Source organism: Microcaecilia unicolor, chromosome 1 (genome assembly GCF_901765095.1).
Source record: "Microcaecilia unicolor chromosome 1, aMicUni1.1, whole genome shotgun sequence".
NCBI lineage: Eukaryota > Metazoa > Chordata > Amphibia > Gymnophiona > Siphonopidae > Microcaecilia > Microcaecilia unicolor.
The window spans coordinates 763549703-763577234 of record NC_044031.1 but is presented as its reverse complement, the minus strand read 5'-3'; the positions used below and the strand labels follow the sequence as shown (position 1 = coordinate 763577234).

The 27532-nt window shown below is 47.1% G+C and overlaps 1 protein-coding gene across 1 annotated transcript in view; it reads left to right on the top strand.

Annotated features, from left to right (window-relative positions):
• DENND4A (DENN domain containing 4A) overlaps nucleotides 1–27532 on the top strand; it is a 576041-nt gene that overhangs the window by 504833 nt on the left and 43676 nt on the right. Inside the window, 1 exon segment of the mRNA XM_030189785.1 lies at nucleotides 16799–16916. Within this exon segment, the coding sequence (XP_030045645.1) occupies nucleotides 16799–16916 (118 nt within the window).

The following is a 27532-nucleotide window of genomic DNA, read 5'->3' as shown; positions in this document are numbered from 1 at the left end:
TGATTCTGATTGCTCTCTTTTGGCCAAGTCAGATCTGGTTCCCTCTTCTTCTGGAGTTGTCCTCCGAAGAACCGTGGAGATTGGAGTGTTTTCCGACCCTCATCACACAGGACGAAGGGGCGCTTCTGCATCCCAACCTCCGGTCTCTGGCTGTCACGGCCTGGATGTTGAGAGCGTAGACTTTGCCTCTTTGGGTCTGTCGAGGGGTGTCTCCCGCATCTTGCTTGCTTCCAGGAAAGATTCCCTAAGAGGAGTTCTTCTTTCTATGGAGGAGGTTTGCCGTCTGGTGTGACAGCCAGGCCCTAGATCCTCGCTCTTGTCCTACACAGACCCTGCTTGAATACCTTCTGCACTTGTCTGAGTCTGGTCTCAAGACCAACTCTGTAAGGGTTCACCTTAGCGCAATCAGTGCATACCATTACCGTGTGGAAGGTAAGCCGATCTCAGGACAGCCTTTAGTTGTTCGCTTCATGAGAGGTTTGCTTTTGTCAAAGCCCCCCGTCAAAACCTCCTACAGTGTCATGGGATCTCAATGTCGTTCTCACCCAGCTGATGAAACCTCCTTTTGAGCCACTGAACTCCTGCCATCTGAAGTACTTGACCTGGAGGTCATTTTCTTGGTGGCAGTTACTTCAGCTCGTAGAGTCAGTGAGCTTCAGGCCCTGGTAGCCCAGGCCCCTTACACCAGATTTCATCATAATAGAGTAGTCCTCCGCACTCACACCCTAAGTTCTTGCCAAATTTTGTGTTGGAGTTCCATCTGAACCAGTCAATTGTCTTGCCAACATTCTTTCCCCGTCCTCATTCCTGCCCTGCTGAACGTCAGCTGCACACATTGGACTGCAAAAGAGCATTGGCCTTCTATCTGGAGCGGACACAGCCCAACAGACAGTCCGCCCAATTGTTTGTTTCTTTTGATCCCAACAGGAGGGGAGTGGCTGTGGGGAAACGCACCATATCCAATTGGCTAGCAGATTGCATTTCCTTCACTTACGCCCAGGCTGGGCTGGCTCTTGAGGGTCATGTCACGGCTCACAATGTCAGAGCCATGGCTGCGTCAGTGGCCCACTTGAAGTCAGCCACTATTGAAGAGATCTGCAAAGCTGCGACGTGGTCATCTGTCCACACATTCACATCTCATTACTGCCTGCAGCAGGATACCCGACGCGACAGTCGGTTCGGGCAGTCAGTGCTTCAGAATCTGTTCGGGGTTTAGAATCCAACTCCACCCCCCTAGGCCCATGTTTATTCTGTTCCAGGCTACACTCTCAGTTAGTTGGATAAATTGTTAGGTCAATCTCAGTTATGTCCTCGCCGTTGCGAGGCCCAATTGACCATGTTTGTTGTTTTGAGTGAGCTTGGGGGCTAGGGATACCCCATCAGTGAGAACAAGCAGCCTGCTTGTCTTCGGAGAAAGCAAATGCTACATACCTGTAGAAGGTATTCTCCGAGGACAGCAGACTGATTGTTCTCACAAACCCGCCCGCCTCCCCTTTGGAGTTGTGTCTTCCTTTGTCTTTGTCTTGCTACATATGGGACTGGCGAAGACGAGCCGGTTCGGGCGGGAAGACGGCCGCGCATGCGCGGTGCGTATCGGCATGCAAGGACTAGCAAAGGTCTTTGCTAGTAAAGTGTTCCGATTGGAGGGGCTGCCGTGGACGTCACCCATCAGTGAGAACAATCAGCCTGCTGTCCTCGGAGAATACCTTCTACAGGTATGTAGCTTTCGCTTTGAATAAGGAGGTATATTATGGTAGAAGCTTAATGCCCAAGTAGTTGAGCTCAGACTTGACCCAGCAAAAAGAAAAGTTCTACAAAGGCCTCCAAAGTTCTTGACTGAGAACTCAGAGACTTTAGAATCCCGAGCAAACTTAGCAAATTCGGAAGTTGTATGAAGGGGCTTAGTTAAGGTCAAGTGGCTATTGTCAGAAAATAATGACATTTTGTAGTCCTGACCGCCAACCCCAACTCCACTAATACTAGGATTCATCTGTAGCATCTCTGCGAGTGGCTTCATAACCGGAACAAAAAGCTGCGGCAACAAGGGGCAACCCCTACCAAGCTCAAAAAAGACAGAATTGCCTGCATTGACTATCACACATGCTTTAGGATTAGTATAAAGAGCATTTAATCATGATTTAAAACAATCACCCAGGCCTACCTTAGTCAAAACTCAGTTCATGAACTCCCAATGAAGCTGCCTAAGCATCAATTCCTAGAAGGCACACAGGTTCAAACCGAACACAAGGTACGTGCATCTAAGAAGACCCATGAATGACGTTCTCCGAGGACAATCAGGTCGCATTATTCCCACATGTAGATGACATCATCCGACAGAGCCCCGGTACAGACGCAGAATCACTAATAATAAAGAAAGTTCTAGCAGCTTCCCACTGCAAATGCACTGGTGCCTTCCCACCCAATGCTAGAGCGAGGGTCCCTCAGTTTCCTTTTTTCCATGGAGCTGAGAGAACACATTTTGTAGTCTTCTCGTGCTGCATGGTTTTTTTTCGAAATTTTTTTTTCACTTTCGTGAGTGCCTTCCCTGCAAGTAATTATCTCCCTTATTTAATTTATTTTTCCCTTCCTCATATTTTTTGACAGTTTTTCGGCATTTTTCTTAGTTTCTTACTTTTTCATGAGTGGTTGCGCACAGTTAGGCGCAACCTATAATCCTTTCTATAATCAGAGAAGAAACTAAGGAGTCAAACACTGATGTTGTTATCCACCTGGGAACGAACGACTTGTCCAGTAATACCCCACTTACCACGCAGAGAGCTTTTCAGGAGCTGGGAGAGGGGTTCAAACCTTTGATACAAACAATAGCTTTCTCTGAAGTACTGCCTACCTTTGGAAAGGGAGAGAAAAGATTGCAAAGTACTGAGAATTTCAATAGCTGGCTCAAAGCCTGGTGTCACCAAGAAGGATTTAGGTACATAGGAGGATAGGGCAATAAATGGAAAAACAAAAGACTATACTGTAACCATGGGCTGCATCTCACTGTAGCAGGAAAAAAAATCCTTGAGAAATTCAGACAATATATTTCTAGGCATTTAAACTAGAAGGCGTGGGTGGCATATGGAGGCAGTTCACTCCAAGTGGTCACTCCCAGCTAAAGCTAAAGACAAGATGTGTCAGTAGAAAAGAAAGCAATGAAAACAACAATCTTAGCAAATCACTTCTTACCAACACAGCAGGAAGTGAGACTAAACAAGAAACTAAACGGAAGATAAAAATTCCATTGAAATGTAGATGGAAAACGATGACCACAAATGCTCCCAGTCTAAGCAATAAAGTTCATGACCTTCAAGCCATGATGTTGGAGGCAGACTTAGACATTGTTGCAGTCACAGAGACCTGGCTCAATGGTTCCCATGAATGGGATGCAAACATACCAGGCTATAATCTATTTAGGAGGGATAGAGAGGGTCGTAAAGGTGGAGGAGTAGCTCTGTATGTGAGAAATGATATCGCAGCGACTGAAATGACAGGGGCCTGGGGAAAGGAAGAAGCGATATGGATCACCTTAAAAAGAGATGATAGAACCTCTGTCCACGTGGGTGTTGTCAACAGACCTCTGGCACAATTGAAGGAACTAGATAAAGATCTGATCGCAGACATTCAAAAGTTGGGAAGAAGAGGGAGGTGCTGTTGCTGGGAGATTTCAATCTGCCAGATGTAGATTGGAAGGTTCCATCTGCGGAATCGGAAAGAAGTAGAGAGATCGTGCTTTTTTTCAAAGTGCTCTGCTCAGACAAATGGTGACGGAACCCACGAGGGAGGGAGCGACGCTGGATCTGGTGCTCACAAATGAGGATAGTGTGTCAAATGTCCGAGTGGGTGTCCACCTGGGCAGCAGTGACCATCAAACAGTTTGGTTTGATATGACAGCTGGAGGGCAGCCACTCAAAACTCAAAGTCCTGGATTTCAAGCAGGCTGACTTTAGTAAAATGGGGGAATACCTAAGGAAGGAGCTGATGGGCTGGGAGGACAAACGAGAAGTGGAAGGACAGTGGTCCAGGCTGAAAGAAGCTATAAATATGGCCACAAACCTTTATGTAAGGAGAGTAAATAAAGCAAGAGAAAAAGGAAACCGATATGGTTCTCCAAGCAAGTGGCTGAGAAAATAAAGGCTAAAGAGTTGGCGTTCCTGAAATACAGAAAAACTCAAGAAGAGGAACACGGAGAGGAATACTGGATGAAACTGAAAGAAGCCCAGAGAGAGATACATCTGGTGAAAGCGGAAGAACAAATGGCTAGAAAGGTAAGGAGGGGTGACAAAAGTTTCTTCAGGTAAATTAGTGAAAGGAGGAAGACTAAAAAGGGAATTGTGAGACTGAAAGATACTGTGAACCGCTAGGTAGATAATGATGAACAAAAAGCAAATTTGCTAAACAGATACTTTTGTTCTGTTTTCACAGAAGAAAATCCTGGAGAAGGACCACAGTTGACGGGCAAAAGTACATATGAGAATGGAGTGGATATAGCACCGTTCACGGAAGAGAGTGTGTATGAATAAATTGAAAATCTAAAGGTGGACAAAGCCATGGGACCGGACGGTATCCACCCCAGGATATTGAGGGAGCTCAGAGAGGTTCTGGCGGGTCCTCTTTAAGATTTGTTTAATAAATCCTTGGAGACGGGAGAGGTTCCGTGGGAGTGGAGAACAGGGGATGTGGTCCCTCTTCACAAAAGTGGTGATAGGGAAGAAGCTGGAAACTACAGGCCGGTAAGCCTCACTTCGGTTATTGGAAAAGTAATGGAAGTGATGCTGAAGGGAAAGGATAGTGAATTTCCTGGAAGCCAATAAGTTGCAAGATCCGAGACAACATGGTTTTACCAAAGGTAAATCGTGCCAAACGAATCTCATTGAATTATTTGACTGAGTGACCGGAGAATTGAATCAATGACATGCTATAGACGTAATCTACTTAGATTTCAGCAAAGCTTTTGACACAGTTCCCCACAGGAGGCTCTTGAATAAACTAGACAGGCTGAAGATAGGACCCGACGTGGTGAACTGGATTAGGAACTGGTTGACGGACAGACGCCAGAGAGTGGTGGTTAACGGAATTCACTCAGAGGAGGGAAAGGTGAGTAGTGGTGTGCCTCAGGGATTGGTGCTGGGGCCGATTCTGTTCAATATATTTGTGAGTGACATTGCTGAAGGGTTAGAAGGTAAAGTTTGCCTTTTTGCGGATGATACTAAGATCTGTAACAGAGTGGACACCCCGGAGGGAGTGGAAAATATGAAAAAGGATCTGCAGAAGCTAGAAGAATGGTCTAAGGTTCGGCAATTAAAATTCAATGTGAAGAAATGCAAAGTGATACACTTAGGGAATAGAAATCCACGGGGGACGTACGTGTTATGCGGTGATAGTCTGATATGTACAGACGGGGAGAGGGATCTTGGGGTGATAGTATCTGAGGATCTCAAGGCGACAAAACAGTGCGACAAGGCGGTGGCCATAGCTAGAAGTTTGCTAGGCTGTATAGAGAGAGGTGTGACCAGCAGAAGAAAGGAGGTGTTGATGCCCCTGTATAGTCGTTGGTGAGGCCGTATCTTGCTAAGGATGTAAAAATATTGAAGTGGTGCAAAGAAAAAGCTACAAAATTGGTATGGGATTTGTGTTACAAATCCCTGGAGGAAAGGAGAAACAGGGGTGATATGATACAGACGTTCAATATTTGAAAGGTATTAATCCGCAAACAAACCTTTTCCGTAGATGGAAGGCGGTAGAACTAGAGGACATGAAATGAGATTGAAGGGGGGCAGAGTGAAGTAAAATGTCAGGAAGTATTTTTTTCACACAGAGAGTGGTGGATACTTGGAATGCCCTCCCTTCCCCCACATTTTTCAAACTTAGTGGGTGTGAGCTAGTTCTTTCTGGGGAGAGCAAATTTCAGCCTCAACCAACTGCTTTTCAGAGAAGCCACCTTTTAGAGAGAGTCTGCCTGCAGATTACAGCTCTGTCTCAAAAGCAACAGCTTTTTTCAGGCGAAAATACCTTTTAGAGATAGTCTCCCTGCAGAGAACAGCTCTGTCTCTTAGGCTTAGTCCCACCCACCCCTAGAGTGACATCTCTTAAATAGCCTCCCTACAGCCAAATTATCACTACTGACCTCTTCCAACTACATCTATTCCTAATTCATCACCTTCCCCCAGTAGCCCAGCCTACCAGTTTCACCCATTCCAACATTCCAGTGTTCCAGCAATCCAATTCTGCATTGCCATGTCCCTATACACACTCTCTTCCTGATGCTGTCCCTTCCCAACCTACTTCTTACCCAAAAACACTTTGCACTGCTGCTACACTTTACCCTCCCCTTACCCTCATCACCTCACCTTCTCCTTCCTTTCCCCTTCCTTCTCCTTAGCCCTCAACCTTCAACATTTCCTTCCTGCTGTTGACCCATCTCAATTCCTCCTATGCACATCCCGCCTTCGTCGCCCTACCTCCCCTACCCTTCTTCGTATTCTCTACTCCTTCTCCTACTATCCGCTGGGGACATCAATCCCAATCCAGGTCCCCCACACCAATCTCATCCTATCTATGCAGACCACTCCGGAATGTCTCCAACCTCATTCCATTCCCCTCCTCTCCCCCTCTTCCCGCCCATTCTCGTGCGCCCTATGGAATGCCCAATCTGTCTGCAACAAACTCCCTTTACCCATGACCTCTTCATCTCCCATTCTCTCCAACTCCTCGCCCTAAACTGAAACCTGGCTCACCCCTGATGACTCTGCCTCAGTCGCGGCCCTATGCCATGGAGGCTATTTTTTCTCCTATTCTCCCTGCCCAATTGGCCGCGGTGGCGGCGTCGGGTTACTACTTTCGCCCTCCTGCAGTTTTCAACCTCTCCTCCTACCACAGTCTCACTACTTCTCATCCTTTGAAGTTCACTCCATCCATCTATTCTACCCCGCTGCCACTCAGAGTTGTAGTCATTACCACCCCCTGATAAGTCCCTATCTTCCTTCCTTACCGACTTCGATGCCTGGCACTCCGTTTTCTTGAGCCCTCATCCCCATCCCTCATTCTCAGAGACTTTAATATACACGTTGATGACCAATCCGACTCTCACGCTTCTCAGTTCCTCACTCTAGCATACTCCTTCAACCTCCAGCTATGCTCCACCACCCCTACTCACCGAGACGGCCATTGTCTTGACCTCGTCCTCTCCTCTACCTGCTCACCCTCCAATTTCTGCGCCTCAGCTCTTCCTCCCTCTGACCATCACCTGATCACCTTCACACTTCATCACCCTCCCCCGCAGTCCCGCCCAACACTAACCACTACTTCCAGGAATCTCCAGGCTGTCGACCCTCCCACCTTATCCTCCATTATCTCTAATCTCCTCCCTTCCATCATGTCCTCCGAGTCTGTCGACAAGGCTGTCTCCGCTTACAATGCCACTCTCTCCTCTGCTCTGGACACCCTTGCACCATCCATCTCCCATCCCACAAGACGTACTAATCCTCAGCCCTGGCTGACCCCTTGCATCCGTTACCTTCACTCCTGCGCCCGATCTGCTGAACGCCTGTGGAGGAAATCTCGTATCCATTCAGATTTCTTCATTCAAATTCATGCTATCCTCCTTCCAGTCCTCCCTATTCCTTGCCAAACAGGATTATTACACCCAATTGACCAATTCTCTCAGCGCCAACCCTCGTCGTCTCTTCGCCACCCTTAACTCCCTCCTCAAAGTGCCCTCCGCTCCCACCCCCCCCCCCCTCACTCTCACATCGATCACTGGCTGACTACTTCCGCGAGAAGGTGCAAAAGATCAACCTTGAGTTCACTACCAAGGCACCTCTTCCTCTTCACTCTTCAACCCTCTCCCTCAACCAACCAACCCAGGCCTATTTCTCCTCCTTCCTGATATCACCGAGGAGGAAACCGCCCGCCTTCTTTCCTCCTCGAAATGCACCACTTGTGCCTCTGATCCATCCCCACCAACTTACTTAACACCATCTCTCATACTGTCACCCCCTCCATCTGTCATATCCTCAACCTCTCTCTCTCCACTGCAACTGACCCTGACACCTTCAAGCACGCCGTAGTCACACCTCTCCTCAAAAAAACATCACTTGACCCTACCAGTCCCTCCAACTACCGCCCCATCTCCCTCCTACCCTTCCTCTCCAAAATACTTGAGCGTGCTGTTCACAGCCGCTGCCTTGATTTTCTCTCCTCTCATGCCATCCTCGATCCGCTTCAATCCGGTTTTCGCCCTCTACACTCGACAGAAATGGCACTCTCTAAAGTCTGTAATGACCTGTTCCTTGCCAAATCCAGAGGCCACTACTCCATCCTCATCCTCCTTGATCTATCCGCTGCTTTTGATACTGTCAATCATGATTTACATCTTGCCACACTGTCCTCATTTGGGTTCCAGGGTTCTGTCCTCTCCTGGTTCTCCTCCTATCTCTCCTACCGCACCTTCAGAGTACACTCTCATGGATCTTCCTCCACCCCCATCCCGCTCTCTGTTGGAGTTCCTCAGGGATCTGTCCTTGGACCCCTTCTTTTTTCAGTCTACACCTCTTCCCTGGGCTCACTGATCTCATCTCATGGTTTCCAGTATCATCTTTATGCTGATGACACCCAGCTATATCTCTCCACAACAGACATCACCCGCGGAGACCCAGGCCAAGGTATCGGCCTGCTTATCGACATTGCTGCATGGATGTCCAACCGCCACCTGAAACTGAACATGTCCAAGACCGAGCTTATCGTCTTTCCACCAAAAACCCACTTCTCCTCTTCTCCACTCTCTATCTCAGTGTGATGGCACCCTCATCCTCCCCGTTTCATCTGCCCGCAACCTCGGAGTCATCTTTGACTCCTCCCTCTCCTTCTCTGCGCTTATCCAGCAGATAGCCAAGACCTGTCGCTACTTTCTCTTTAACATCAGCAAAATTCGCCCTTTCCTCTCTGAGCCACACCACCGTACTCTCGTCCACGCTCTCATTACCTCTCGCCTTGACTACTGCAACCTACTCCTTACTGGCCTCCCACTTAGCCATCTATCCCCCCTTCAATCTGTTCAGAACTCTGCTGCACGTCTTATATTCTGCCTGAACCGATATACTCATATCACCCCTCTTCTCAGGTCACTTCACTGGCTTCCAATCAGATACCGCATACAGTTCAAGCTTCTCCTTCTTACCTACAAATGCACTCAGTCTGCAGCCCCTCATTACCTCTTACGTTCCCGCCCGTAACCACCGCTCACAGGACAAATCCCTCCTCTCAGTACCCTTCTCCACCACCGCCAACTCCAGGCTCCGCTCGTTCTGCCTCGCCTCACCCTATGCTTGGAATAAACTTCCTGAGCCCTTACGCCAAGCCCCCTGCCTACCCATCTTCAAATCCGTGCTCAAAGCCCACCTCTTCAATGTTGCTTTCGGCACCTAACCTTTATACCTTTCAGGAAATCTAGACTGCCCCTATTTGACTGACTGTACATTTGTCCTTTAGATTGTAAGCTCCTTTGAGCAGGGACTGTCCTATGTTAAATTGTACAGCGCTGCGTAACCCTAGTAGCGCTTTAGAAATGTCAAGTAGTAGTAGTAGGTGGTGGAGATGAAAACGGTAACAGAATTCAAAAAAGCGTGGGATAAACGTAAAGGAATCCTGTTCAGAAGGAATGGATCCTCAGCTTAGCGGATATTGGGTGGCATAGCGGAGATTGGGTGGCAGAGCCTGTGGTGGGAGGCGGGGCTAGTGGTTGGGGGGCGTGGCTAGTGCTGGGCAGACTTCTACGGTCTGTGCCCTGAAAATGGTAGATACAAATCAAGGTCAGGTATACACATAAAGTAGCATATATGAGTTTATCTTGTTGGGCAGACTGGATGGACCTACAGTTCTTTCTCTGTCATCATCTACTATATGTCATCTACTATGTGCCGCAAGCCAGCTAAACATTTCTTCAGATCTTCGCCAAGACCATGGGAACTTCCTGCCATGCTACTTTCCTCACTGAGTGAGACTGAATCTGATGCCGGTGCACACAAGGGACTTGGCAACACGGGATCAGCTGCTGGTTTTCCACTATGGTGATTCTGTGTTTTACTCACTTCTTTCATTGCAGAAAGGACTCAAAATACTGTTGGAATGCAGTGAGTAATGGACAGCACCTAATATGAACACACTATTGCTCAAATGCGGAGGATTTAGTCTCTTAATATCCAGCCAGGGCAGATAGACATCTCCAGTGATATCACGTCCTTCGTATTGAACGTTTTCAAGTGATAACACCAGTTTGTAGCAATTAGATCAAGAAAAGCACAAGAACAGAAATTATCTCTCGTCTGTAATTGTTTGAAGTTCTTGATTATGCCTTGGTCTACTGTTTGGATTTTAGATGTGGTGTTCAAGGGAAAGTAAAGCACTTGAATTTTCCTATCTCTAGAGATCAAAAACTCTGCTGGAGGGTGTGCGGGGCAGTTACTGAGCAACAGGAGTGCCTTTTCCTTAAGCTTCTTTAAACGCAAATGCTTCTGAACAGATAGAACAAATGACTGGTGAAACAATTCGTCAAACAAGGCACTGGTCATCCATGCATTTTTGCTGCTTTTATAAATTACAGGCAATTTTGATTTATTTAGGTGACTGAAGCATCGTGGATTTTCAAATTGGCCAACCACAGCAGAGGTAGCCTGTGACTGCCAGTTTTATTTGTGCATAAAAGCAGAATGATGTGATCTTTAATTTTGTTATAGCCAGCTGTTTTATTGGGCTCATGTTTAAATGTCAGAGTTCTATCTGGTACCAGTTTTGTGAACAAGGCCGTGCGGCAGCTTCTTCTGCTGATGAGTTTTCCCCCAAAATCAACACTTGTGAAATTCCATGGCGTTTCTTGAATCTATTTATGTACCCTCTACTAGCAGAAAATGCATGTTCAATCACATGTCCAAATTTTTCAGCGTGTGCTTGGCGTATTGGCCACTGAGAGGTGTTCCTTTTTCTTGTGCAATCCATATTGCACACTTTTTGGTTCGAGTCTTTATGAAGTTTCAGTGTTTTAATGAAGTCACCTAGTTGACCTTCATTTCCAAGCCAATCTCTGAGTGTTGATTGTGGAATTTTGATGTCCTTCAAAATTTTAGCTTGCGACTCTCCTTTGTGTCCTCTATGCACAGCCGATAATTTTTCCTCAACTGAGTAGCAGCGCTTTCACTTATTTCTGTCCATCTCATATTTAAAATATGCAGAATTAGGCAGAAATACATCTTACCTCTGTCACACTTGAACCAGAAAGGAAGTTCGTTCTTGCTACTGCCAGGTCATTTCTGGTACATCCTACTGCATATTATAAGAGTATTGTGCATAAATTTAATGATTTTGGTAGGCAGGTTATCACTTCACTAAAAGCGATCACATGCATTAATGGTGTGCATATAATTGGTGTTCTGCTGTAGATCCATTCTTTTGTTCTACGCAAAGACTTCTTGAATACTTTGTACACCTTTGAGTTTGGTCTTAAGACCAATTCCATAAGTGTTCACCTCTGTGCAGTTGGCGCTTACCATCACCCTGTGGAGGGTAAGCCCATCTCTGCTCTGCCTTTACTTGTTTGTTTCATGAAGGGCTTACTATTACCATCAAGCTCCCTATAGTGTCATGGGATGTCATCGTTGTCCTAAACCAGCTGATGAAAGCTCCTTTTGAGCCACTCGACGTTTATCATCTAAAGTACTTGGCCTGGAATGTATTGTTTTTGGTGGCAGTCACTTCAGCTGCAGAGTGAGTGAGCTCCAAGCACTAGTAGCAGATCCACCTTACACAAGATTTCATCATAAGAGTAGTTCTCCATGTGCATCCTAAATTCCTTTCTAAGATGGTGTCAAAGTTCCATCTTATCCAGTAACATAGTAACATAGTAGATGGCGGCAGAAAAAGACCTGCACGGTCCATCCAGTTTGCCCAAGAAGATAAATTCATATGTACTACTTTTTTTTATTTGTACTGTCCTCTTCAGTGCACAGACCGTATAAGTCTGGCCAGCCCTATCCCCGCCTCCCAACCACCAACCCCGCCTCCCAACCACCAGCTCTGGCACAGACCGTATAAGTCTGCCCAGCAGTATCCCTGCCACCCACCACCGGCTCTGGCACAGACCGTATAAGTCTGCCCAACACAGTGAATGTTCTGCCAACATTCTTCCCAAAACCCCATGCCTATCCTGGTGAAAGCGCACTGCACACTTTGGATCGGAAGAGAGCCTTGATCTTCTATCTGGAGCAGACTAAAGTCCATAGACAGTCCACCCAGGTTTTTGTTTTTTTACCCCAACACGGGGGTTGCCATTTGTAAACACACACTATCCAATTGGCTAGGAGATTGAATCTCCTTTTCTTATGCCCAAACTGGGCTGAATCTGGAGGGTCATGTCCAATGGGGGGGAACTTAGAGAGGGAGAAGAAGAGTTAGGATATGTCCATTACGGTATTTGGTTACGTTGTGTCGCAGGTATCCAGGTATTTTTATGTTCGGTCGGTGGGGTATGCTTTTTTGAAAAAGTAGAGCTGCAACATAGCTCTTCCGAACAACTGAAGATTCTTTTACCAAAAGCTGAAAACTGTTCTTTAAAGTTCTTAGCACTTTCAAAGTTCAATTCTACCTCTTTTCTCAGCAAGCAACCACAGCAACTTAGCAGTGCTCCTCCCTCTACACAGCAACGAACACTCTGTGGCCTCCCACTCACACTGCTCTCTTCAAACACAGTAAATGGCACTTATCCTTTAACAGCTCATGTCCATTTGTTCCTCTTGATCCAGCATAGCAGCTTGGGAAGCTGGCAGACTCTTTCCCATTCCATGTCATTTCTCCCTTCACTACTACCTTCCCCACCTCCTCCATTCCCTAAAGTCTTTTGGACGACAGGCCTCCCTTCCTCACAGGTGGCAGGGATTATATACTGTGTATGTATATATATATATATATATATATATATATATATATATATATATATATACACATACACACACATATATAATAATTTGCACCTCCGTCTGGCTGCCTGGGTTTGTAACACAGTTCCGATTGGTCTGCCCTGGAGATGATGTCACGAGGCGGACCAATGGGAAGTGAGAGGGAAGGGAACCCAGCAGCAGGCACCGGAGGTGAATAAACAATCGCCCCCCCCCCCCCCCCCCCCGTCCTCCCTTTCGAGTTGCAGGGCGCCCCCCCTTCCCTTCAAGTTCAATACCCCCTGCCTTCCTCCCTCGAAGTGCAAGCAAGACCTGTCCTCCGGCAGCCCCTCGCCTTCCTGCGTGCCAGCTGTAATTTAAAAATTGTTACCTTGAGGTCCGGCGTCAGCAATGAAGGCAAGCGGCGCGTCACACTGCCTTCCCATCTGTCTGAACTCTGCCTCTGGTCCCGCCCTTCCAGAAACAGGAAATGAGGGCGGGACCAGAGGCAGAGCTCAGACAGATGGGAAGGCAGTCTGTAGCGCCACTCGCCTTCAGTGCTGACCCCGGACCCCGAGGTAACAATTTTTAAATTACAGCCGGCACGCAGGAAGGCAAGGGCTGCCAGACAGGTCCTGCTTGCACTTTGAGGGAGAGAGGCACGGGGGCGTTGAACTTGGAGAAGAGGGGGGGAGTGGAGGTAGGGAGGGGACGTCCTGCGACTTGAAGGGGAGGGGGGCCTCCTGCAACTTGAAGGGGAGGGGGCCATGGAAATCGAAGGGCAGGGGAGTGGGGGGCCTGCAACTCGAAGGGGAGGGGGGCCTGGAACTCGGGAGGGGAGGGAGGGGGGCTGGATCTCAGACGACAGGGAGGGAGGGGGCCATGGAACTCGGAGGGGAGGGGGGCTAGAACTTGGGCGACAGACAGGGAGAGAGGGAGGGAGGGGGGCGTGGAACTTTGCTAGCGCCCGTTTCATTGCTCTACGAAACGGGCCTCTTTTACTAGTATATATATATATATATATATATATATATATATATATATATATATATATATATATACATACATACATACTAGTAAAAAAGGCCCGTTTCTGACACAAATGAAACGGGCGCTAGCAAGGTTTTCCTTGGAGTGTGTATGTTTCAGGGAGTGTGTGTGAGAGAGAGAGTGAATGTGTGTGTGTGAGAGAGAGAGTGTGAGTCTGGGTGTGAGTGTGTCTGTGAGAATGAGAGTGTGTGCAAGTGTGTATGTGAGACACAGTGTGAGAGATGAGAGAGAGAGTGTGTTTCACACAGATACAGTGTGTGCGAGAGAGAGAGAGAGTGTGTGTGTGAGACACAGACTCTCTGTGAGACTGAGTGTATGAGACCAAGAGAGTATGTGAGTGACTGTGTGACACATAGAGAGTGAATGTGATACAGTGTGAGACATAGAGTGTGTGAGAGTGAGAGAAAGAAAGAAAGACATTGACTGTGAGAGAGAGAGAGTGTGTGAGAGAGAGAGAGTGTGTGTGTGACAGAGATACCTCTCCCCCCCCCCCCCTCTGTGGTGTCTGGCCCCACCTCCCTCCCTCTCTCTGGTGTCAGGCCCCCCCCCCCCTCTCTCTCTCTCTGGTGTCTGAGCGTTACTGTGCAGGACGCTGAGCTCTGGCTGTGCTTCAAGGAACTGACCTATCCTATTTAATAGAATGCACCTCCAACATTCTGAAGCCGAGAAACATTGTGTGGTTGGTCACTTCTGCTTGTGACGAACCCGGAAGTACGTGATGTCAATTCAGGAGATGGATACAGAGAGCAGGAATGCCTCAGCCATGCAGTCAGCTTCAGAATGTTGGAGGTGTGTTTTATTATCTAGGAGGATGATCTGAAAATACAGAGTTTAAAATTGCTGTTTCTATCAGGTAGAATAATTTTTGAAGTTGTTTTAGTGATATTTAATTTAGCTTTCATGATATTCATATGTACAGATGGGAAGGTTTCAAATAAATTAAAATGGTGTGCATTAAGAAACCAAACACAAAACCCTTTTGTCCTTTACCCCTAGTAAAAAAGGCCCTTTTCTGGCACAAATGAAACGGGCGCTAGCAAGGTTTTCCTTGGAGTGTATATGTTTGGGTAAGTATGTGTGAGATTGACTGTGTGTGAGAGAGAGAGAGAGAGTGAATGTGTGTGTGGTTTTTTTGTGTTTGATGCTTGCGTGGAAGGTTGGTTTTTCCTTTTTTGAGTGTGTGTGTTGGGGGGGGGGGGGTAGCTCCTGTAAGCAGTTGGGAACCTGCCTGCCAAGTCGTTAGTATGCCTGTGTTCTGGTGAGCTGTGTTTGCAAATTTGAACTGCATGAGTATTTGTCAGCATTCCTTGTTCTGTGGAAGGCTGCGTTTTGATGTGTTTTTTGGGGGGGAGTGGAGGGGGGGAGGAAGTTCCTTTAAGCACTTGGGTACCTGCCTGTGAAGTTGTTAATGTGTGTTGTGGATAGCTGTGTTTGCTTGTGGTTGGGGGGAGTGTGTCTTTTGAAGCTCCTGTAAGCACTTGGGAACCTCCCTGCTTGCTGTTTTTATCTCCATTTGTATTTGTCTGGTTTTCTGGTTGTGTGGAAGTGTGCATTTAGATTTTGGGTGGGTTGGGGGGGGGCGAGGGGGTGCAGACGTCGAGTCAGTGGTTAGTTTTGTGTGGGTGGTCGTTTCTTAGGGCGGCTGGACATACCGGGAGCAGGAGCATGCGTATCCAAATAGTTTTGTCCTTCCAGCGACGTTCCTCGTTTCTCTGTGCTGCACAGAAAGTGACTCGTTGTGCTGCTGAGTCTCCTTGGAAGAAAAAGAATGTCAGTGTGCTTGGTTTTGAGAGTATGGGGATGACGGCTGTGTTGGGGAGTGGAAACAGAGATTAACCAATGAGCTTCCTTGCTCGTGTGTATCAATAGAAATCAAACAAAATAAAACATGGAAAAGAAAATAAGATGATACCTTTTTTATTGGACATAACTTAATACATTTCTTGATTAGCTTTCGAAGGAAAAGGAAGAAGGGCAACCTTCGAAAGCTAATCAAGAAATGTATTAAGTTATGTCCAATAAAAAAGGTATCATCTTATTTTCTTTTCCATGTTTTATTTTGTTTGATTTCTATTGATAACCTTAAGAGTGGACTAACACGGCTACCACACTCCTCTACTTGCTCGTGTGTAGTAATCGTCGTGCACCATAGTCGGAGAGGAGAGGGAGGGCGGTGGAATGGTGAGCGAGCGGCTGCGGGAGGGTGGGTGAGGGGGACTGTGGGCAGGGGGACGGGGTCCAGCGCCGATTTTGGTTGGTTTTGAGTGTATGGGAATGACGGCTGCATTGGGGAGTGGAAACAGAGTTTACCCAATGACAATCCGGTTTGTTGAGTGTCATTGCTTCGCCCTCAACGTCATCACATTGTGATGCGGGGGCGGGGCAGACACTCATGCGATCTTGCAACTACAAATTTAGAACATTGGAGGTGCCTTTTATATATATATATATATATATATATATATATATATGTAATATGAGGAAGACAAATGTCATGCGCATATTGTCAGAAAAGAAGAAAAATCTTCAAAAGGAACTTTACCAGTAACAGCTAAGATCTATTCCACTGAAGAAGAGGACAAATGAGGTTCCTGCAAATGGGATTGAATAAGATCAGATTTTAGTAGTCCAAAAATGCTCAAGATGTTCTGTGCCATGAGAAGGCTCTTGTAAGTTAGTTCACATTTAATGAAGAAGGAAGGTTTTATATTCATCACATCTGTACTCTGGGCCAGCAATTATTCCAGGCTTTGTAGAGTGAGCCAAATCAGAAAACATTTTGAAGTACTCTTGTATTCATGGGCTATTGAATTCACTCTTTGCTGTAGATTCCCCGGAGCTGTATGTCGCAGGACAGTAAACATGTACTGATTCAGATGTTATGGGACAATCTTAAGTTGCATCAGGATCCAGGGCATCCTCTCTATATCCTTTGGAATACACAAAGTAAGTTGTTTTCCTTTTTTTTTTCCAATAACATGTTATAACTTGCCCATTGGTACACTGCTGAGCAAATACCATTCATAAAATTATACAAGAACTACATGACATAAAATACATCCTCCTTTTTTATGTGTATCTGATGCTAGAATTAAATTAGAGCAATTTTCAAAGTCATTTTCTGCAGAAACTGCCCACCCTCAATGTGGATAGTCGAGCACATAACATAGTAACATAGTAAGTGACGGCAGAAAAAGATCTGTATGGTCCATCCAGTCTGCCCAATATGATAAACTCATATGTGCTACTTTATATGCATACCTGACCTTGATTTGTATCTTCCATTTTCAGGGCACAGACCATAGAAGTCTGCCCAGCACTAGCCCCGCCTCCTAACCACCGGCGCCGCCACCCAATCTCTGCTAAGCTTCTGAGGATCCATTTCTTCTGAGCAGGCTTCCTTTATGTTTATCCCACGCATGTTTATTCCGTTACCGTTTTTCGTTTCCACCACCTCCCGCGGGAGGGCATTCCAAGCATCCACTACTCTCTCCGTGAAAAAATACTTCCTGACATTTTTCTTGAGTCTGCCCCCCTTCAATCTCATTTCATGTCCTCTCGTTCTACCGCCTTCGCATCTCCGGAAAAGGTTAGTTTGCAGATTAATACCTTTCAAATATTTGAACATCTGTATCATATCACCCCTGTTTCTCCTTTCCTCCAGAGTATACATGTTCAGGGTCCATAAGTCTCTCCTCATACGTCTTGTATCGCAAATCCCATACCATTCTCGTAGCTTTTCTTTGCACCACTTCAATTCTTTTTACATCCTTAACAAGATACGGCTTCCAGAACTGAACACAATACTCCAGGTGGGGCCTCACCAACGACTTATACAGGGGCATCAACACCCCCTTTCTTCTGCTGGTCACACCTCTATCTATACAGCCTAACACCTTCTAGCTAGGGCCACCGCCTTGTCACACTGTTTCGTCGCCTTCAAATCCTCAGATACTATCACCCCAAGATCCCTCTCCCTGCCTGTACATATCAGATTCTCACCGCCTAACACATACGTCTCCCATGGATTTCTGTTCCCTAAGTGCATCACTTTGCATTTCTTCACATTGAATTTTAATTGCCAAACTTTAGACCGTTCTTCTAGCTTCTGCAGATCCTTTTTTATGTTTTCCACTCCCTCTGGGGTGTCCACTCTGTTACAAATCTTAGTATCATCCACAAAAAGGCAAACTTTACCTTCTAACCCTTCAGCAATGTCACTCACAAATATATTGAACAGAATCGGCCCCAGCACCAATCCCTGAGGCACTCCACTACTCACCTTTCCCTCCTCTGAGTGAATTCCATTAACCACCACCCTCTGGCATCTGACTGTCAACCAGTTCCTAATCCAGTTCACCACGTCAGGTCCTATCTTCAGCCTATCAAGTTTATTCAAGAGCCTCCTGTGGGGAACCGTGTCGAAAGCTTTGCTAAAGTCTAAGTAGATTACATCTATAGCACGTCATTGATTCAGTTCTGCAGTCACCCTGTCAAAGAATTCAATGAAATTCGTTTGGCACGATTTACCTTTGGTAAAACCATGTTGTCTCGGATCTTGCAACTTATTGGCTTTCCTGAAATTTACTATCCTTTCCTTCAGCATCGCTTCCATTACTTTTCCAATAACTGAAGTGAGGCTTACTGGCCTGTAGTTTCCAGCTTCTTCCCTGTCACCACTTTTGTGTAGAAGGACCACATCCGTTCTTCTCCAATCCCATGGAACCCCTCCCATCTCCAAGGATTTATTAAACAAATCTTTAAGAGGACCTGCCAGAACCTCTCTGAGCTCCCTCAGTATCCTGGGGTGGATATCATCCGGTCCCATGGCTTTGTCCACCTTTAGATTTTCAAGTTGTTCATATACACTGTCTTCTGTGAACGGTACTATATCCACTCCATTCTCATATGTACTTTTCCCAGTCAATCGTGGACCTTCTCCAGGATTTTCTTCAGTGAAAACAGAACAAAAGTATTCACTTAGCAAGTTTGCTTTTACTTCATCATTATCCACATAGCGATTTGCAGCATCTTTCAGTCTCAAAATTCCTTTTTAGTCTTCCTGCTTTCACTAATATACCTGAAGAAATTTTTATTGCCCTTCCTTACATTTCTAGCCATTTGTTCTTCCGCTTGCACTTTCACCAGACATATCACCAGACAGCCACATTGAGCCTGCAAATAGGTGGGAAAATGTGGAATAAAATATCTCTCTCTTGGCTTCTTTCAGTTTCATCCGGTATTCCTCTCCGTGTTCCTCTTCTTGAGTTTTTCTGTATTTCATGAACGCCAGCTCTTTAGCCTTTATTTTCTCAGCCTTGGAGAACCGTATCGGTTTCCTTTTTCTCTTGCTTTTCTCTACTCTCTTTACATAAAGGTTTGTGGCCATATTTATAGCTTTTTTCAGCCTGGACCACTGCCCTTCCACTTCTCGTATGTCCTCCCAGCCCATCAGACCCTTCCCCTGGTATTCCCCCATTTTACTAAAGTCCGCATGCTTGAAATCCAAGACTTTGAGTTTTGAGTGGCTGCCCTCCGCTTCATCTGTTATATCAAACCAAACTGTTTGATGGTCTCTGCTGCCCAGGTGGGCACCCACTCGTACATTTGTCACACTATCCCCATTTGTGAGCACCAGATCCAGCGTTGCTTCCTCCCTTATGAGTTCCGTCACCATTTGTCTGAGCAGAGTACTTTGAAAAGCATTCACGGTCTCTCTACTTTTTCCGATTCCGCAGATGGAACTTTCCAATCTACATCTGGCAGATTGAAATCACCCAGCAACAGCACTTCTCTTTTCTTTCCCAACTTTTGGATATCTGTAATCAGATCTTTAGCTAGTTCCTCCAATTGTGTCGGAGGTCTGTAGACAACACCCATGTGGACAGAGGTTGTATCATCTCTTTTTAAGGTGATCAATATCGCGTCTTCCTTTCCCCAGGCCCCTGTCATTTCAGTCGCTTCGTTATCACTTCTCACATGCAGAGCTACTCCGCCACCTTTACGACCATCTCTGTCCTTCCTAAATAGATTATAACCTGGTATGTTTGCATTGAGCCACGTCTCTGTGATTGCAACAATGTCTTAGTCTGTCTCCAACATCAGGGCTTGAAGGTCATGAACTTTATTGCTTAGACTGCGAACAGTTCAATAATGAGCATACTTTTACCCATGTAGAGTGTAAGTTTATAATTCGTCACCTAGATTTAAAGGTTCAGTTCAAATTATTTTCTTGATGTGCTTCTTTTCAAGCTGGTGCCTATTTTAAGCTTATTTTATAGATACATAGGCATCTGTGTCTTGCAAAAGCCTGCAGAAAATATTATGTTGAAGCCACCTGTATTTAATATACCCATGTACAGTACATGTGCATATGTTCAGAAAGACTGTGCATAAATCATGATTCTGCCTGTGCTCTGCCCCAGACCCTCCCCCCGCCCCATCACTCCAAATGGTTTTATTTGAGGGGTTGTTTTATAAAGGTTTTTCTTTAGCGTCCCTTTGGACAGGCCCAGAATGCAACTGACGGGATGTGCATGCCTTCCAACAGGTTGAGACTGAAAACTCGGACTGTAGAGAGATCCAATAAGAGCCTCGGCTAACTGGAACTAGACTCGGTATTATCACTCTCCAGCTGGTGGAAGGTGGTGAGCCCTTTCAATCTCTCTCTCTACTCTTTTCTTCTGGGTTTATAAATATGTTTAGAATATTTTATTCTGGGGTACAGAGTGTCTTTATTTATTGCGTGCCCCGATGTCTTTTGTAGTGTCTGGAGGCTGAGATCCATAGGGGTCTCCCTAAGCCTCGAGGGTGTCACACTCGGGTGGCCGGGTCCCTCTCCCCACCCCCGATCTCCTTCCTTTGCTTAATTTTCCTGCGGGTTGTTAGCCAGCCTTACACTCTTCAAGGGAAGAGTGTTTTAGGTTTTGGGAGAGGCAGCCGCCAAAAAAGAAAAAAAACCACATTAAAAGGTCAGGCGTGATCAAGCAGGGCAGCTCTGTGTCTTCCTCTGTCGGCGGCGGCTTGCTTTATTTCTTTGATTTTTGTTTTTTCTTCAGCTGAGTTTTAGTTTAAATAATTTTTATTGATGACAAGCGGAAAAAAAAATCAATACATTGAAATCCACAATAAAACAAATGCCAAATATATTTCCAAAGAAAATAACCCCCAACTCCTCCCCATCTCCCTCCCAACCCCCCCCCCCCAATACCAACCACCACTCCCTACATTGCCCCCCTCCAAAAATAAAGGTGGGGAAAGTCATCCCTCTCTCAAAGGGAATTTACTACCAAACTACAGGCCCTCGGGGATAGAGTTTGTATATATGGTTCCCAAATTACAAGAAAACGTTTCTGCCTCCGAGGGGAGGACCCCACCACCTGACGCTCCATCATCAGAAGTTCATGGAATCTGTTTCGCCAATGCCAATAATCTGGTGGAGATGTTCTTTTCCATGTACTCATAATGAGTCTTTTGCCCAGTATTCAAGCCTTATGGATTAATTGTTGTGCCCCCCACCCCTGTTTTGTAAAACAAAAAGTTCATATTTATCTAGAAGTGCTCCAAGGGGGGTGAGTGGTATCTGGGTCTGTAACAAGGTTTCTAAATATTGAAATATAGCAGTCCTGGGTGGCTGCTCAAGTTTCCCAGTTGCACAGAATAGGTTTCCTTTCTTCTTCTTCTGCTTTGTTAGGATAATACTAAGAGGCAGATGCAGCAACCAAACGTAAAAAAATCTAAATCGTTAAAGTCCCTAACGATTTTAAAATAACGAAAAATGCACCAAAAAAAAAAGTCACACATGCTGAGATCGGTATTGAAACGTACAATGTACCAAAGAATCACAATACACATCGTTAATCGGCCCCCAAATCATGCGCAGAGCAGCCAAGCGTTATGTTAGCTGCTCTGCGCATGCCACAAACAGTCAAAACACAGTCAAATCACAAGCACATGGCTCCCAAATCAAATCAAAACAAAAATAAAAAAAAAGGATCGGGAGGGGGCAAGGGCGCTCATCAGGAGCGTCCTGTACGGACGGCCTTGCCCCCCACCCGCTGCTCGCCACTTTCCGCCGCTCCCCCCACCCCGAAAAAGCAAAATGCGAGCTGCCCCGGTCCCCCTCCCTTCCTCACTACTCTGTCACCTCAGCTCCGCCTCCCGACATCCTCCGTCCTGTGCCCCGCCCCCTTTTGGGGTCGTCGCCGCCATTCCCCTCTTCCATCGGGCCCCCCTCCCTCTTACCGGGCCCGTGCAACGCCTCTCTCCTCTGTCCGAAGGCGCTGCGCGGGCAAGAAGAAAGCTGATGGCTGCCTTCGCCCAGCTTCGATGGCGCGTCTTTCTCCTGCTGGGCCCGCCCCTGTCTGACGTCAGTAACCTACGTAGGTTACTGACGTCAGACAGGGGCGGGCCCAGCAGGAGAAAGACGCGCCATCGAAGCTGGGCGAAGGCAGCCATCAGCTTTCTTCTTGCCCGTGCAGCGCCTTCGGACAGAGGAGAGAGGCGCTGCACGGGCCCGGTAAGAGGGAGGGGGGCCCGATGGAAGAGGGGAATGGCGGCGACGACCCCAAAAGGGGGCGGGGCACAGGACGGAGGATGTCGGGAGGCGGAGCTGAGGTGAGAGAGTAGTGAGGAAGGGAGGGGGGCAGGGACTGCTCGAATTTGCTTTTTCGGGGTGGGGGGAGCGGCGGAAAGTAGCGAGCAGCGGGGGGGGGGGGGGCAAGGCCGTCCGTACAGGACGCTCCTGATGAGCGCCCTTGCCCCCTCCCGATCCTTTTTTATTTTTATTTATTTTTGTTTTTCTGACGTCCTTTGGACCAATCACAGCGCTTTTAGCTCTGCTAATGCGCTGGGATTGGCTCAAAGTTTGTTTATTTTTTCTCTTAATGATTTTTCCTGCCACAGAGCTGACCTAACGAGTGGTCCAGACCTCTCGTTAGTTTTCCTGCCTTTTTCCTGCGTAAAGGCAATCGGAAAAGGTTAGTGCATGTCGTTTCAATGGGGTTTTCACACTAATTGCTCATCTCCATTCCGTTTTCGTTAGCTGCTGGCTTCCTCGGTAAAAGCCCTTTGATGCATGCAACGGATCAAATTTTCCTCGTTGGAGAGTCATTAAAGGCTCATTTAGCTTTAGTGCATCTGCCTCTAAGTCTAGTTCCAGTTAGCCAGGGCTTTTATTGGCTCTCTCTAGAGTCAGAGTTTTCGGTCTCCACCTGCTGGAGGGCGTGCACAACCCATCAGTTGCATTCTGGGCCGGGCTGGAGGGACCAAAGGAAAGCAAATTAGCAGGTAAGATCTAATTTCTCCTTTTGCACATGTGCAAATAATGGTATGTAACACCCCCTCCTCCTCCATATTGTATAGGTGTTAACCATGGGCAGAATTAAAGTAGGGGAGGCAACACATTGTTTTGCTTGGGAAAACACTCATGGAAAAAGCAAGACCAGATCTTTACAGGTACTTCCATGAGCGGCATTAAGCCGTGCAAAACTACCCATGTAATTTTGCTTCAAGAACCAAGAGAATGGATTTTCTTATTTTGATGCAAGGCTCGTTGCAGGAGAAAGAGTATAGGTTCCAGTAGCCAGAGCTGTCTCTCTAAAAATCTATCTATGCTCAGCATGCTTTTATACAAAAAAAAGTGTGTACAGCTGAAAGACTACATGTAATAGTCAAAGACAACAAGTGACTTTAACCCAAAACCCCCCACTTCAAATCCTTGTCTGAAGTTTCCTTCCTGTTGAAGTATTCACAATACTTTCCTGGCCTGACTGTGTGCAAGTCACCCACATACACTGTTCATGTGTGGTGTTTGTTTATTAAGACTTGTTATACAGCCCTAACTGCCAGGGCAGAGCAGAGCGGTTTACATAAAAATTACAAAATATATAAATAGGATAATGGAAAGGAACATCATACAAAGAATAGTGTTCCTTTCCATTGTCCTATTTATATATTTTGGGTTAAATAATGAAAGGCAGGGTTGGTAGAACATTAAGACAAAAATCCCATGCTGGCTGGTCCATCACCCCATGTCCCCAGAAGCCTGTTTAAAGAGAGAAAATTTTAAATTAACTTTAAAAGAATTTAAAGAAAGATTGCTGCGGAGGTAAATAGGGAGTGAATTCCAGGTGAAAGAAGAAAGGAAAAAGAATGCAGTGTTTCTTGTGGATTCGTAGTGTGCGCTTTTAGGGTTGGGAAGAATGAGTGGATGATCATTGATTGAATGAAGAAGTCTAGATGGGGCATAGGGGATTGGCAGGTGTGAAAAATAATCCGGGAGGACATTTCTTAGTGCTTGAAAGTGAGAAGAGCTATCTTGTATGTTATACATTTTTCAACCGGTAGCCAGTGGTAACGTTTAAGTAGTTCTCTTGGTGCTCTTGGAATTCCCAGCCTTGTAGGGAGCAGAAGTGCTATTCAACCAACTTATTCTAACTAGAACAGGATTAAAGAATCAATATGTTTACTCTAACACCATCTTTATTTTTAGGTGTGTGTACTTTATGTTGAGTCTGCTGCAGCCTATAAATAAGATTTTTCTGTACCAGATTTACTTTGTAACTCATGCTGGTTCAGGTTGCTTCTCACAGGCCTCCTATTAAGCCATCTCTCTCCCCCTTCAATATGTTCAAAATTTTGCTACACAACTTATATTCCACCAGTGTCACTAACCACATATTAGCTCTCTCCTCGTCACTTCATTGGTTCCCTATCCGTAACTTACGTCAGACAAGTGTGGGCCAGGGAGGAAAGGAGGGAAGTCCGAAGGGAAGTGATCAGCTGTTGCTTGCTGCAGCACTTTCACACGGAGGTGAGAGGCGCTGTGAGGGTCTGGCCCAGTGGCAGACGGAGGGGGGCGGGTGGAGGGGGGAGCGGCGGTGGTGACGACCTCAAGGGGGGCGGCGGGGGGGGGGGGGGGCCTTGGGGGTGCAGAGGATGGCGGGGAGGCTGGGGCTGCGGGAAGCTGTCATTTCAATGGAGGGGGAGTGGCGGCGATCTCGGGGGGGGGGGGAGGACGTCCCTAAAGGATGTCCATAGGCACAGCTCGTTTTTTTTTTATTTATATATAGCGAAGGACGTCCTTGGCATGCACAGAGCAGCCAGCATAACGCTTGACTGCTCTGCACATGCTCAACTGGCCGACTGTTTAACGATGGAATAGAGAATGCAAGTGAGCTACAACAAGCAGCTCATTTGCATTCCTATTCCTTGATGCATGCCCATTCCTTACCGATTCGCTAAGGGAATCGGTAAGGAAAAGGCTTTAATGAGTCTTTAGTGCATCTTGGCCTAAGAGATTTGCTTGCTGCCGAGCCTAGACTTTTTAGGTCTTTTGCCTCCACTAATTATATTATTGATTTTATTATCTGATTGAAGATCCTTACTGGGAGGCAATAATTTTCATTTAATCCCTTAGCTTTGCATGTTATTGATACAAGGGATTTTCGCTGAGTGGGGGGTCTGAATGATGTTTTACTATGCCCACCATAAGTAATTTTGTAATCCCTTATTTGTCCTGTTTGTTTGTCTTGATTAGATTATAAATTCTGTTGAACAGGGACTGTCTCTTGCACATTTAGTGTACAGCGCTGCATATGCCTAGTAATTCTATAGAAATAAGTAGTAGTTGTGGTGGGGGGGGGGGGGTTCTCATTATTTAAAGACAATGCTGCCTCACTGATTTGTGAGCAGTGTAAGATTTTACATACACCCGTTTATCTAGCACAAATGTTTTGGTCTTTTGTTTGAAATTGGAGTTTAGGATTTAAAACTTATATGTGAATAAACCTTAAGTATTTATTTTATTTATTTGGAGTTATCTCTCACTTTTCAGTACTAATTTGAAGGTGAGTTAGATTCAGGTACAGTATTCTCCGAGGACAAGCAGGCTGCTTGTTCTCACTGATGGGTGATGTCCACGGCAGCCCCCTCCAATCGGAATCTTCACTAGCAAAGGCCTTTGCTAGCCCTCGCGCGCCCATGCGCACCGCGCATGCGCGACCATCTTCCCACCCGAACCGGCTCGTGTTCGTCAGTCTTCTTTTGTCCGCGCTCGGGACGGTCGTGTTTTGCCACCATTTCGTGCCCCTCAAGTTGACCTCGCGCGTCTTCGCGATTTTCACTAAAAAAAAAAAAAGAGACCGATCCGGTCTTTACCCCTTTCCCGTGTTTCCAGCTTTTTCCCCACGTAACTTTCCTTTCGCTTTCGGGACCGGCCTATTTGGCCTCGGTACGGGTTTTTTCTCCCTTCTTTTTGGTGCCTTTCGTCATCATCGCGAATTTTGATTTCGCCGGTGTGATTTTTCCGCCCATGTCATCGAAGTCTTCCAGCGGCTTCAAGAAGTGCACCCAGTGCGCCCGGGTAATCTCGCTCACTGATAGGCACGCTTCGTGTCTTCAGTGTCTGGGGGCTGGGCACCGCCCGCAGGCCTGCAGTCTTTGTGCTCTTTTGAAAAAGAGGACTCAGGTAGCGAGATTGGCCCAGTGGAACGCGTTGTTCTCGGGCTCTTCGACGACAACAGCATGGGACGCATCGAGTGCATCGACGTCAACAGCATCGAAGTCTTCGACCTCGGCATCGACTGCATCGAGGCTTCTACCTCTTGCATCGTCGGTACCGAGACATCGGAAGGCTGCGTCGACGTCGGTGGTACCGGGACCTCCGCTATTGCTGATGTCGTCGGACGGTGGTGCTTCGTCTGGAGTGCAGGTGAGGGCTGTCCATTCCCCTGCTGGTGGCGGTGAGCCTTCGAGTGGGTCTCCCCCTGCCCTGAGGGCTCCTGCGGTACAGCCCCCCCCGAGATTGACCTTCTTCAGCCTCGCCCCCGAGGAAGCGACGGTTGGATTCTACGTCCTCCTCGTCGGTACCGGGAAGCTCCGGTGACATGCTTCGCTTGAAGAAGTCAAAGAAGCATCGTCACCGGTCTCCTTCCCATCTCGGTACCGAGAGCTCTGGGTCGCCGAGGCAGTCGGCACCCAGTAGGCATCGGCACCGGGAGGACCGCTCACCCTCTGTTCAGGAGGTGTCGATGCGCTCCCCCTTGGACAGCCCGGAACCGCCTCCACGCCCGGAACAGACTCTGACCTCGACGCCTGCATCTGCTTCTCAGTCTTTCTCCACAGCCGCTCTGCACAAGAGTCTCCAGGCCGTTCTTCCAGAGATTCTGGGAGAGTTGTTGCGCCCTTCTCCTCCGGTACCGGGGGTGCTTGCGCCACCGTACCGTCGAGTGAGGCGACGGCTGGCCCCTTGCCCGAGGTGAGGTCTCCGGTATCGGTACCGCTTGCGGTACCGGCTACGGCCGCCTCTCAGGCAGACTCCCCAACGACATCGGCGGAGGGAGCTTCGCCGGTGCTGGCGAGGGAGTCCACCTCTCGACGCTCCTACCGTGGCCGTGTTTCCACGGAGTCAAGTCGGGCACGGCTTCAGACGCAGGTTGATGAACATGTATCTGATACCGATGGTGAGGCCTCGTGGGAGGAGGAGGAGGACATCAGATATTTCTCTGACGAGGAGTCTGATGGCCTTCCTTCTGACCCCACTCCCTTCCCTGAAAGGCAGC